A 14445-nucleotide genomic window follows, 5' to 3' on the forward strand; every position below is an offset into this window, starting at 1 on the left:
GGTTTTATGCCCAGGAGATCAACAATAGAAGCTATTTATCTTTTAAGAAGTTTAATGGAAAAGTTTAGGGAAAAGAAGGACTTGTATATGGTTTTTATTAACCTAGAGAAAGCTTATAATAGAGTGCCTAGGGAAGTTCTTTGGTGGGTATTAGAAAAAAAGTTTGCAATAGATTTACGGAGGTCATTAAGAATATATATGATATAGTGACTAGAGTTAGGACTGTAGGAGGAGATTCTAGAGAGTTTCCAATCACAATAGATGTACATCAAGGTTCTACTTAGAGTCCTTATCTTTGTACTTTAGTAATTGATGAACTAAATAGGAATATCCAAAATGAGATCCCATGGTATATGTTGTTTGCAGATGATATCATGTTGATTAATGATGGTAGAAGTGGAGTGGAATCTAAGCTAGAACTTAGGAAAGCCACATTAGAGTATAAAGGGTTTCAGATAAGTAGAAAAAAGATAGAACATATGAAATGTAATTTAAGTAATGTAAGGAGTAGCAATAGGGAGAAGATTAAACTAGATAATCAAAAGATTAATAGCATTAATAGATTTAGATATCTTGGATCTATTATGCAAGCTGAAGGGAAAATTGAAGAAGATGTAATACATGAAATTAAGACAGATTCGTTAAAATGGAGTAGTGCGTCAGGTGTGTTGTGTACTTGTGCGATCGTAGAATACCCTTAAAATCAAAAGGAAAGTTTTATAAGACAACTATAAGGCTACTATGTTGTATGGCTCAGAATGTTGGGTAACTAAGAAACATGTACAAAAAATAAAAGTTGCTGAGATGCTTATGTTAAGGTGGATGAATAGTTTAACATTAAAAGATAAAGTCAGAAATGAGCATATACACAATAATTTAAGTATAGCACCAGCTGAAAACAAGATAAGGGAGGGGTAGCTCAAATGGTTTGGACATTTGAAACGCAAGCCTAGTAGAGCACCTATGAGGAAGAGTGAGTTAGTTATCATTTCTGGCATGAAAAGGAGTAGGGGTAGGACTAAAATAACTTAGAATGAGGTAGTGAGGAAGGATTTAATAGCCCTTAATCTAATAGAGGAAAACGCTCTAGATCGAGTGAATTGGCGGGAAAGGATTCATGTAACCAACCCCACCTAGTGGGACTTAAGGCTTGTTGTTGTTGTTGTTGTTGTTGTTGTGATAGAACAATAAAATATTTATACCATTCAAGTAAAGCAGAAAGAGCACTAGGATCGCCTAAACATGCGAAATTTTTTGCTTAATTTCTTCATTACCATGTATGTAGCATAAGGCCACGAGTAAAATAATGATACGCATGAAAACAAATCTTTCCAAGAATGGTAGTGAAATATGGTTGAAGAGAATTAAATAGTTCCATAAGACCCTGAACTATAAGAAGAGGGGCACATCAGAAGACATTGCAGCTTATTGGTTACCAATCAATAAACAAATAAGGGGAAATTGATCTTAGTACGGCATGAGTTCCAACTAATAAGAAACAGGAAAAAAAAATCTAGATTAAAAACTATCAACAAAATAAAAAGAACTATGTTTTTATCCAATCAAGCAAGCAGCACTTAGAATTTTTACCAAGAACACAGGTCTACTAATATCAGTAACAACTTTCAAGAAATCACTTTCAGTAAAAATCACAAAGAAAATGAAATTGAAAGACTAACAAGTTCAATTTTTCATTATGAAAAACTAAGAAAACGGGGTCATTTTTAATAAAAAAAAAAGAACAGAAATTGTTCGAATTCAGTCATAAACATATTTACAAAGCACATTACTTTCCTGCAAATCAAGGTCTTAAATTTCGATTTCGACTAAAATTTCGAAGTTCCAAAAGTATGGAAATTTCGATGACAATTTTTAATTTCAATGTCAATTTTGGTTTCAATTTGAAAAAAACAATGGAGATTAATAATAAAGCATGAGAATGTTTTATGAAAATTTAGATATGGTTAATAGACATAATGTATGTTTTAGGACTAGCATATTACAAATTAACTACATCTATGTTGTGTATGAGGTACAATAGTTGTAATATAATATGTGCAATAGTTGTAATATAATATGTATATTAAACATATTAGGTTGATATAAATGAAATTCATAAATCAATTAAATATGATTAATTATACAAATAAAAATAATTTAGATATGAATGGTTAAATAAAATGTTGTTGAAAGTTTAATTTTTCATGTCATTTCAAAATTCCTTGTAATAACTAATAATATTTTGTTTCAATTAAAAAAATAAGATAAATTAAGAGAGAAATTTCACTTTCTGTTTAAATTTCACATTTGAATTCTAAGGAAATTGCATTCTATAGTTAAAATTTCAACAAGTTTCGCAAAAATTTTGACATTTCAATAAATTTCAGATGATTCATCGAAATTTCGACTGAAATTATGCAAGATGAAAATCGACTGCCATTTCGATTTCGTGGGTGATAGAAACCAGAAATTTTGATGGAAATTTTGATAATTTCATGGAAAATTAAGACCATGCTGCAAATGCATACATGCCACTTAAGCAGCTCCACTTCATCTATTTGTTTAATTGATAAAGACAAGGTAATAATTTGAGCCAAGGCAACATTAACACTCAAATTTGTGTCTTTCCTACCACTCCAAACACCTCAGATATGTGCCACACACCAAGATCTAGACCCAGTTTAACTTCTCCCTAGAAAATACCCATGCATTACACTCCAACCATAAACCCAATAAGACAGCAAAAAAATGCCAAACTTCCACAAAGCTGCCATATCCTTCTTTCAAAAGCTGCAAAGGAAGTGGCTAACAAATCTTCCACCCAAAAAAAAGGACAAACCCAACTCACATCCATGATACCAAAAAGTTTGCTCCAAATCCTCCAACACAGAAGAAGATGAAATGATGTGTCAGAATTCCTATAATAGAGGACACAAACATCTGCAGAGAAAGCCTTCAAAGTCTCCTGATCTGCAACAAGTTATTGGTATTAATTTTGCTAAGCACAACCAACCATGTAAAAGCCTTAATTTTTGGGGGGACTTTCGTCTTCCAAATAATAGGATAAAGAGGAAATCTAGAGTTGGAATAGGTCAAGAATTCAAAGAATGATTTGCAAGAAAACACACCCCGAGTAATCCAAAGGCCAAGAATGAACATCCCTCCCCAAGGACGGGCTGCAGTTATTCAGTAAATGCAACAAGGGTGACAACTCCACCATCTTCCTATCGTTCAAAGGTCTCCTAAAATGGAGATTCCAAGAAACCAAAAGACTACTCAAATTGCCAACAAAGAAAGAAATAACTCTATTCGGCTCCGAGCTCAATCTAAAAAGACCAGGAAAAGATGTGGAACAAGAAGCATTCCCAAGCAAGGGGTCTTTCCAAAAATGAATCTAGGAACCCCTCCCCACTTCAAATTTAGTGTGAGGAGTGAAAGAGAATAAATCTATAAAAGACCTCCACAAACTCCCCAAAGAACATCTTAAACTAGCACTGGAATCCTAACCATTCTCATCCAACCCAACTTACTTCTTACGACTTTATGCCAAAGCGGAATGACCTTTTTAAATTGAAACTACTAAGGGGTCATTCAGTATCATTTCTTAAAAACAAAGTTTGTCCACATCGCTAATTTTCTATTTCTACTGCTGATTTTCATTTGTTACTACAAAAGGCTGAAAACCAGATTTTATGCCTTGGCCCTTTTGTGGCAGATGTGACAAATAATAGTGCACAAATTCCTTTCTTCAAAGAAATAAAATTGGTATATGATCTTATGCTTCACAATTGTTGTAGCAAAATGCTTTAATATCCAAAACTCACTTTTGTAAACTAAATCATTCTATATATGAAATTGTTGAAAATAAAAGCACAATAACCATTTGGACGTAAAATATAATAAAACCAAATATCCATAAATTTCTTTAAATGTTTAAAAATATAATAAGTCATCAAAAAAAAATTACCATTTTTCAATTGTCACATGACCTTTACTAGCCCTATCACAAGAATTACCTAACTTCTTAGCACAAAAATCTTCCACGATACTTAACTCTTCATTAAAGTTCCTCTTCACGGTCTCAGGCACTACCTCCTCTAACTTCTCTTTCTTTTCTTTGATTGAATTGCTCATTTCTGCACCCTTCAAAGCAGTCTTCCGACGAGCGTAGACCTTAGGACTCTTAGACTTGTCAAATTTAATTACTGAAACATCAGGTTTCCTTCCCAAAGTACCAGTTCCTCCATTAGCCACGATAACTCATGCCGCTAGCCCCTCTGCAAAGTCAAAAGCAACAGTCAAACTGATACTTTCGAATTTATCATCTTTGTCACCAAGGGGCTCTTCCGAGACCAAGCTAATGTTGTCCTGGACTTGCTCCCCATATTGACATGTTCCACGTATGTCATTGGGAGCTGGAGATTGACTTACATTAACAGCTAGAAGAAAATCCATCTTACCCGTATGCTATTTTAGAGAATCTAGGCTAAAAGAATGGGCCTGACTGGTAACATGAACCATCTGAGACTCAATCCTATCTCTTCTATCCTTAAAATGGGGCTCATTAGGGGTCTGACCCTTTTCCAAAATAAAGCCTGGAGCTAAATGAGCCTCTTCAATTAAGTCGCCTAATTTAGTTAATGAGGCTCCTCCTTTTTCCACTAACAAAACAAGGAGGAAGTGGCCCAAAATTTATTTCTTGGCCTCTTCTTCCCCCCGAGTGTAACCCTAGATGCCTCAGCAGGGATCCCTTCATCATTTGGAACCCTAGCTGCCACAAGATCCTTCTACAACTCGCCCCCGCACCAACAACACAAATCATACCCAAAAAACATTAAAGACAAAAATACCCCACTAACACCACATAATTACTACACTAGTCTATCTCTTCTAACACTCCACTTCAAGCTGAAGGTGTATAACTATCACCAAACCCCAGCTTGTTACAACCAATAAACAAGGCCTCTTAAATAAATCCTTCATAAAAACATCACCTAACTGATCCAAAGATTTCACAAATGGACTTCTTACAACCTCCTTCAACAAAGCATTCTCACAGCTTGTTACAACCAATAAACAAGGCCTCTTAAATAAATCCTTCATAAAAACATCACCTAACTGATCCAAAGATTTCACAAATGGGCTTCTTACAATTTCCTTCAACAAAGTATTCTCACAGCTTGTTACAACCAATAAACAAGGCCACTTAAATAAATCCTTCAGAAAAACATCACCCAACTGATCCAAAGATTTCACAAATGGGTTTCTTACAACCTCCTTCAACACAGCATACTCACAAAATGACAATCAACTTCAAATGTGATTTGCCCTCTCACAAAACACTAGGTTGCCAGCAATATAAACAAAAGCTTGATACTAACAAAACACATTTGGGCTTCTTAACCAAGAATCCCATTTCTGACATAAGAGACTTCAACCACATAAGCTCACTAGCATTATCAGCCATAACACAGTACTCTGCTTCAGCACAAGATCTAGATACAGTATTATTTCTTTTTGGTAGCAAAAGAACCTCATTAAGAAAGAGAGAAAGAGAGAATCACATCCTAGAAGAGGACAATAGATCCTCAAAGCAGGAAGAAACAAAAAAACCAAAACTAAAAAAATAAAAATAAATAAATAAATAAAAGAAATCCCAAACCCTAATTTTAAAACCCTCTCTTTAAGCCCTTTACTTCATAATTGATGGAACTCTGTAATCTTGCAAGTTCTCACTGCCTTCTAAACTTTTTTCTATTAGAACCATCCAATTGAACTTCATTCCCTCTCGGATCGGCCAGCCACAGTCCCATATCATTTAAAAATTTTTAAGCACCAACATCCAGTGCACTAATCTACCAGTTAGCAACATATGCAGGAGGCTGCTCCATGTATACTTCTTTCCGCATAAGCTTCAACTCGTATGAGGACAATCAAAATTAACTAATAAAATTTAGTCTAGCAATATAGGAACAAGATCAAAATACAAACAGAATTTATTCTACCAACAGGAGAGAACGTTTCAATACCAGATGTTTGAGCATACCCCTTGGCAACAATTGAGCCTTAAGCCGTTCAATAAAGCCATCGGGAAGATATTTAATGGTGTAAACCCAACACCACCAAACCAACTCCTTATCAAGAAGAAGATCCACCATATCTCATGTCCCCTAAGTGGTCAGGACATTCATTTCTATATCCATTGCATGCCTCCACCCAGTGTTAACAAGTGCTTCAGAGTACAACAAATGGACAGAGACAGAGGACATTGACAAGGCAAAAGAACACACAGCATCATCGCGCCACAACCAACCAATGAACAGCAATGCAGCAACAGCATCATACCAGAAACAGAGCATAACTCACTTCACATCAGCAAATCACCATTAACACACACAGCATCCTACCACAGCATCCTACCAAGGATGCTGCATAGCAGAACCGAGATGAAGAGTGTCCCTAAATGACTCTTCAACCAACCAGAAAATCAGTTTGAGAGCTAATTAAGGGAAGATAAAGAAAAAAAAATGAAAAACGAAAAAGAGCGTTAAAAAAAAAAAAAAAAAACTCAGATAAATCAGATATAGAAGAGATAAATTCTCTGATACCATGTTGTAAAGTTAGAGATGGAAGAGAAAAGAAGAAAAAGGAGAGAAGAATAAGAAAGCAAGAGTAAAAGGACGCGGCAGTTTCTGAAGCCAAGTCTTATATATTAACAATAAAAAAACCTGAATGACAACATTACCCCACTTACACCATACAATTACTAAAATACCCAATCTCTTCTAACAAAGTATAATAATAAGTAAATTAATTATAACTTTCATTTTATTTTTATATTTTCTAATTTGTATTCTTTTGCATTTTTATTGCTTCAATTATAGTTTTGAATTGCCATTAGATTCAGGTACGAAAAAGAACATGCACTCAATTAGAGTTTCAATTGTTTTAATTTTAAAATTACTAATCAAACAAGTAGCTAGTTTTCAGTTTTTATTTTTCATTTCTGATTTTTCCTCCCATAATTGTTTACAGTGGTAGCTGGTAGCAAACAGCCCAAAGTTCCCCCAACATGCTTCTGCGCAAACAAAAGCCAATAAAAGAATCTATTACAGTACATTTCAAGGCAAACTATAACAAAAAGTATCAAAATAAGAATATAAAAGAAAGCAAGTATTAATTGATAAAAATATGTGCAGACACACACACAAACGCATACACACACATGCACAGATATTATATAAAGATGGCATTAGCCATTTCAGAAGAAGTACAATTTAAATTTTTAAAGCCTAACACCACATAAAAGGCAATGGAAGACATCATAGGAGGGAGAGCTAGTAGGAGAGTGGAACTATGGTCAGAATTTCAAATTGTTGGGAAATGGAAATAGGCATATCATCTATTAGTCCTAAGAATCATGCGTGCTAAGGCCTGATATACATTGTTGGCCCACAACCTAACAGCTTAAGCTTATAGGTAAAGTGGTAATCTTACATTATATCGAAGCCAGGTTGTCAAGTGGTCCTAGGTTCTAGTCTTGTTGCCTGTGTTTATTGTTTGTTGAGAAATATCTTATTCCCTATATGGGCATTGCTTATCATTTGTTTTATCTATCCACGTTAAGGACTGATATATATTGTTGGCCCACAAACTAACAGCTGAAGCTCTAAAGTAGTAATATAATGATACGCATTATGGGGAAAAAATTGTGGGGAACATCAATAAAGGTGGACTAGGTGCGCTGTAATTGTACTTGTATACATATACATCTGTGCCAGGTTTAATATTTCAATTTCAACTCCAATTTTGAGGCTTTAAAAATATAGAACTTTCAATGTAAATTTTGACTTTGGCCGTAGAAAATGATGAACGTTCTTATGGAACTTTGGAAACAATTAACAGAAGTAGTAATGCTTGATTTAGAAAAGAAATGTTGCAAACAAAATAAATAAAGGACAAGAATATGGTGTATAATGTGCAAAAACAGTAAAAAGATAACATATCAAAAACATCAATTAATATAAATGGAACTAGTAAGTTAACTAAATGCAAGTTTATATGCAAATGTAACTTATAAAAGCTTTCATTCAATGAAATTCTTTGAATGTGTCAAACTTAGTACAGGAATTAGCAAACTCTCAAAATTTACGTAAAGTTTTACAACAAAATGAAAGTTGTTCCAAAGCCACATTTTTTACAAATTTCTTTGAAATTTTGAAATTTCAATGAATTTTCCGGATGATTTGTGCAACTTCCTAAGGAAATTCTGTAAGCCATAAATTGGCCTCCTTTTCAATTTTAAGGGCAGCAGAAAGTGTAATTCTCAGTGAAATTTTTTGCAATTTAATGGAAATTTAAGACCATGTGTGTGCATATTGTGTGCACATGCTTTTAATCTTCCCAAATATCTTTTTTAGTAAGTTTATCAATTAAAAAAACATGGGTGCATGTGTGTAAAATTTTCAAGTTTAGAAGTGAAATCTGCATTCCAAATACTGCGTAAAACGGCAGCAGAGAGAGAGAGAGAGAGAGAGAGAAAGAGTTGCAAAAGAATATATTGACATATAACATATTGCAAATTACATCTGGTGAATCATCTGATATGCATGCTGCGAGCGATGCCCACGGAAGCAGGTGTATATCATACTCTTTTGATGCTGTTAACGCAAAAGAGCCAATTCTACTTGATGTCGATGCCATTGTTTGCACTATATAAAAGGTGTCCATCCTTTTCTTATACTGGGTCCCAATTAATGCTTCGCTCAAGAAGTTCAATAAAAAAGAATCCATTTCACTGTTTGATAAATTTACAGACTTCGATAATCTCAGAAGTGCCTGTCGATGCCATATAGTATCATCGTTTGCTGCACTGATAGAGCATGAATAGAGCTTCCTTGGTTCGTGTTCCTCAGCATCCCATTCATACATTTCTATTGACAGCACACTTTTAAGAAAGAGTAATGTGAAAACTCCTTCCTCATAAAGCTGAATAAACATGGACAAAATGTCATCTTCCAAATATGCCTGCCTTGAAAGCTTACTATTCACTGCCTGATCTGCACTCCTCAAAGGAAAACGAAATAAAGTTCCTGAAAAAGGACTTTTCATGTCACAACCAAAAGCACGATATGGAGAGAACTGGTCTTCGTATTGAGAGATGGCTGAAGAATTAACAAAGTCAATTCGCTTCCCAGGATTTGCTGAGGAAACCTTTGGGAGGTAAACACCCTGAGGATCAAATAGCACAACATATTTGCCACTCACAAATGATGGCAAATCAGTTAAATGATACACTGAGTTGAAGCCAACCCTACAAAATAAACAACCAGTGTACAAGAGACATGGTGAGTACCTGAAAAAATTCGCCAATACCATATTGAAATGAAAAAATTTGTTCGCGTGAGTATGATTGTTAATAAGAGGCGCATTATTTATTTCTAGCATAAAGCATTTTTATAAAAGAAAAAGAAGTATTAGGAAAAGAAGAAACAACACAACAAACTGAAAATAAAGAATGCTCCAAGAAAGGAAACCTGAAAAATAAAGGATACAAGCAAAATGACACCAAACTCAAGTGACAAAGGTCTCAAGTCATGTTGAAAAAATTGAAGGCAATCCAGCAAAAGCTACTAGGACAAAGAAAGGCAAAGAAAACACCTTCTCCCACATAACAAATAAGGGCAAAGATCTGCATCATGATTTTCAAAATGTACCAAAAATGACAGATGTATGCTACAAAAATTTACAATCCTCCAATTGCCCAAAATCTGAAAACTTCATGAGAAGTGAAAATCAACTCCTCCCATTCAGCTGGATTTTCAGTGTGAGGCATTTATTCATTTTTCAAAAAATAACATAAACAATTTAGTAATGAAGACTCAAAAATAATATAATCTTCTTGAATTTTCAAATGTATTTTATAAAAGCACCACCTGCAGTCCTTCCAATCACAAAGTAATCTAGAAAAGATTGAACAAGCCAAAAATACTACTAAGAATGTACAGAAAAAAAATAATAAAACTCAAAATAAATGAGCAAATGATGCTGCAGTTATAAAAATTTTACAGTATCAATATACACAAAAGCCTTTATCTTTGCTAAGGTGCTAAGGCTTGATAAACATTGCTCCCCCGTAACTTAACAGCTTAGAAGTTAAAAACCAAAAACCAGCAACCTTTTGGTTAAGATTTCTAAAACAAACAAATTAAAAACTTAATTAAAAAATGCTCATTTTCATCCTTGAATCAAATAAAAATTTAAAAATATTGTTAAAATAATAAAATTACAAAATAGTACAAATTTAAAAAACTATTATAAAAATAAACATTATTATAATTATGTTAGTTAATTTTTATATTTCAAAATTTTCTTTACAAGAACAATCTTATTCTACATGATAGTTGAAAAATAGTAAAAACATTTTGTACATGACTTATTATTTTTTAAAATTTTTTTGAAATTTGTTGAAAATTTTATTTTAATTACATTTTAAATATATATGATCATTTTATTTTAATCTCAACCAAAAATTATGTCAAAAAGAAATTATTTAATTTAAAAATTTTAATTCTATATATGAAAATATTCTGGCAACAGGTAGCCAAAACATCTGAAAACTATAAAATCTAGTTTTCAATTTTTCCACAAACAACTGAAAATTGACAACAAAAATAGAAAACTAGCAGCATCAACAAACATGTTTTCTCACTCTAGAAAAATGAAAACGAAAAAATAAAAACGATACCAAACAAGCCCTAAACAAATGCATTTTCATAATTTATTTATTCACTATATAGAAAAAAAAATAGAAAACAGGAAATAGAAAAGATACCAAACAAACCCATTAGCTTTTAGGTAAAGTGATTCCTTAACAAGGAGTACCAAGAGGTCCCAGGTTCTACTCTTGTTGCTCGCGTTTATTGTCTGTTTGCCAAAAAAAAATTGCCACACCCCCATGGCGAGTTTCTTTTTCCTTTTTTGTTATAGCAAAAGAAATTCAATAATAGGACGTGAACTTACAAGGGGGAAAGGGAGAAAAAGCATCTCTCAAAAAAATCTAGAACAAACCAGAGAAAAACAAAAACATCAAAAAACAGAAATCAATCCAACCAATTCTTCCAATCCCTATTTAAACCCTAAAAGCTAGCTTTTCTAAAAATTCCAAACCCGAAAAACCATAAAGAAGTCAAGAACTGAATCTTTTCCCACACCAAATACAAATTCTACTTCTTCCCAGAAAAAATTTGTGCATCACATTCCAACCCAAGACCCCATAAAACTACATACTTACCACACTTCCATAGAGCTGCCCTATCCTTCCTTTTTCAAAAGCCCACAAAAGAAGTGATTAACAAATCTTCCACAACTCTCTTGCATAACAGCGAACAATTTATTCCAAATCCTCCATGCAAAATCACAATGCAAAAAGAGGTGAAAGGCTGTTTTGGAATTACTATAACAAAGCACACAAACATCTGGTGAGAAAGCCTTTAAAGGTCTCCTAATCTGCAGCAATTTATTGTTATTAAATGGGTATTCTTCATTACTTGTTTCTCACTCACGTGAAATCTGGCTGCACATGCTAGGGAATGTTTAGTATAATCAGTTCAGTTCAGTTCAGTTTTGCCCAAAAACCGATGAATGAACCCAAATGATCAGTTTTTAATTTGCAAGACCAAACTGAACCAAAAATCAGCAGTTTATTAAAAATTGGTTAACAATTTCGGTTTTTTGTAGGTGCTTCAAAAGTCTAAAAATTTTCTAATATTGGGCCCAAACTGCCAACATCAAAGTAATTTTGAAGCCCATTCAATTGTGCTTGGCCTATACCTGATAAAATATTTCATCAGCTCAAATTTCAATCAAGCACATGTTGACATTACACGTGCAAGGGATATGTGGCTGAAACAGATGAGGATGTGAGAGTGGGATTTGCTTTTTATAAAAGGGGCAGGGGTCATCCCTTCTTCCATATAGGCTATGTGGGACACATAGATCCTACTAGTACATACAAGTAAGTGTAGCTGGCCTTGTTTTCACCCCTCCTCCTTGGCCCACATCGAAAACAAACAAGGTGGAAGACCTTCTACTTCTCTAAAAAAACCCCACCCATTCCCATTCCCCACATTTTCATTTTAACTTTATTTTAGAATGCAATAAATAGTTTCAACTCTATAGTAGCACAATTAGATCATAAAAAAAACATGTATAAAATATCTGAAAATGAAAATAAATAAATATATATTCATAAATCAATTTTTGGTTCAATCAAAACCAAAAACGTTTTCTTTATAATACTAAAATCTGAAATCAAAAACCGAAACCAAAAAACTGAACGAAAAATGCTAAATGGTTCAGTTTGGGTCCAGTTTTTGGTTTTTCAGTAATTTTTTGAACGCCCCAAGTGTTATGGCTTGATATGCATTGTTGGTCCAAAACCTAACACCTTAAGCTTTTCAGTAAAATCATTGCTAAACAAGCCTCAAAAGAACTTTGGTGAATGGCAGCCCCTTCAAAGTTTGCCTTTTTTGTTTGGGAGTCCATACATGGAAATATTTTAACCCTTGACAATCTGCAGAAAAGAGGGCTTACAGTCACAAATAGGTGTTTTCTTTGTATGGCTGATGCAGAATCAGTCAACCACATTCTTCTCCACTGCCCCTAGACAAGAAACTTGTGGAATTTGGTTCTATCCTTAGCAGGACAGCAGTGGGTTACAGCAAATTCAGTTGGAGGGGAGATTTGGACTTGGAAAGGCATCAGAGCCACCAAGGAGAAGTGAAAGGGAACCTCATCTCTCTCGGCATCTTTTGGTGTGCTTGGAAAGAAAGAAATAAGAGAGCCATCAAAGATTCAACAACTCCGCTTCAGACTTGCAAAGACCAGTAGATTGCTGCTGTCTCCGGCTCGCTTAGTGGAAAATTTGTTAATGATATAATGTAAAGATGTTTGCAGCACTCTAGAGTGGTTGATGTTTTGTACCATGGGTTGGCATCACCTTGAAGCCTTGCTAATAAAATTTTCTCTTTATTGATAAAAATTAAAATAAAAATAAAAATAAAAAATAAAAAGGAACTTTAGCTCTCCACAACCAATTATAAAGAGCAAAAGAATGAAGAGAACGATTGAGATGAGAGTGAAATGATTAAGATGAATAAATCCCATACTTTTCCAAACACAAAACCCTGGTATCACTGCATCAGAGTACTTGAAAGAAGCCAGTGAAAGTAAGAGAGAAGAAAGATCCTAAGTATTCCTATCATTAAGACTTATATAGAATTTGAGCTCCAGAGACCTCTGTGTCATGAGTAAATAAAATACAAAATAAGCGCATCAGGAGACAGAATCACAGAGTAATCTAGAAAGAAAAGAAACTGAGGCAAAATTCACCTAGCCATAGATCCTTCCAAAATGAACCCTACAACCACCTCCCACTTTACATTTTATGCAAGGAAAATGAGAAAATCAAATATTTTAAAATATGCAAAGTAAATTACATATATATTTAACTCAAAAATTTTAAATGAATAGCCCTACCGCATTTAGCAAAAAAGACATGACTTCATAACCCCAAATGACACCTAAATACTGACAGATGCCACAGTTCGGGTGATTTAATTAAATTTCAAATTTTATTATATATTTTAAAATAAGTAAAAAAAATAGTAGAAAATGAACAGATTTTTGGTTAAATACCTAAATAAATATTACTTAAAAAATTATTATGTCTAAATAAAAAGGGTTATATCAAACAAAAATTATAATAGCCATTACATGATATTACACCTCATTGAACCACTGTGATCCAAATTTTAAATATCTTCTAAATGATGCCCACACCATGTTACGGTGGGGAATCATTTCAATAATTTATGCAAGCCTTCAAGATATTATTATTGAAACAATTTATAGGCAAGCATTCAAATAAAGAAAATAGGCAGCATACTTACTAAGTAAAGGCAAGCTACTCACAAGCAGGCCATGAGGGATGCAACTCACCCACTTTAGGGAATCAAGATGCATAAAATAGTAAATGTAACCATGCCCGAGGGGAAGAGACTATCTCTCCTCCTGGAAAATAAAAATAAAAAAAATGGTAGGGAATGAGAGTGGTAGGCACCCAAAGCACATAATGAAGAGTTTTCAAAAAAAGTGGGTATGGCTGCTCATTCCACGGAGATTAAGCAACATCACAGAAGATGTCATTCATCTTTTCTGTTGGGAGAACCATATATTCCTTGATTTGAATAAACAATCTTCTCCAATAATATAAGTCTAATTGTGATCTTGCCAAGTACTATCATGATTCCCTATCCTTCTCGTGATAATTTTTTTTTATCAATAAAAGAAATTTATGGAAGGGCATCAAGGGGGTGCCACTCAAGTACATACAAAAGGAAATCACTCACTGCAGGGTGTCAAAGAAGTCAAGAATTACAAAAC

At 33.8% G+C, this 14445-nt stretch overlaps 1 protein-coding gene across 2 annotated transcripts in view; it reads right to left on the reverse strand.

Annotated features, from left to right (window-relative positions):
* Positions 1–14445, reverse strand: part of LOC131152729 (uncharacterized) — a 136212-nt gene that overhangs the window by 110201 nt on the left and 11566 nt on the right. For both annotated transcript variants that reach the window (XM_058104568.1, XM_058104569.1), the window contains exon 2: positions 8587–9313. In XM_058104568.1, the coding sequence (XP_057960551.1) occupies positions 8587–9313 (727 nt within the window). The remainder of the gene's footprint in view (positions 1–8586; positions 9314–14445) is intronic.

Source organism: Malania oleifera, chromosome 4 (assembly GCF_029873635.1).
Source record: "Malania oleifera isolate guangnan ecotype guangnan chromosome 4, ASM2987363v1, whole genome shotgun sequence".
In the NCBI taxonomy this organism is placed as follows: Eukaryota; Viridiplantae; Streptophyta; class Magnoliopsida; order Santalales; family Ximeniaceae; genus Malania; species Malania oleifera.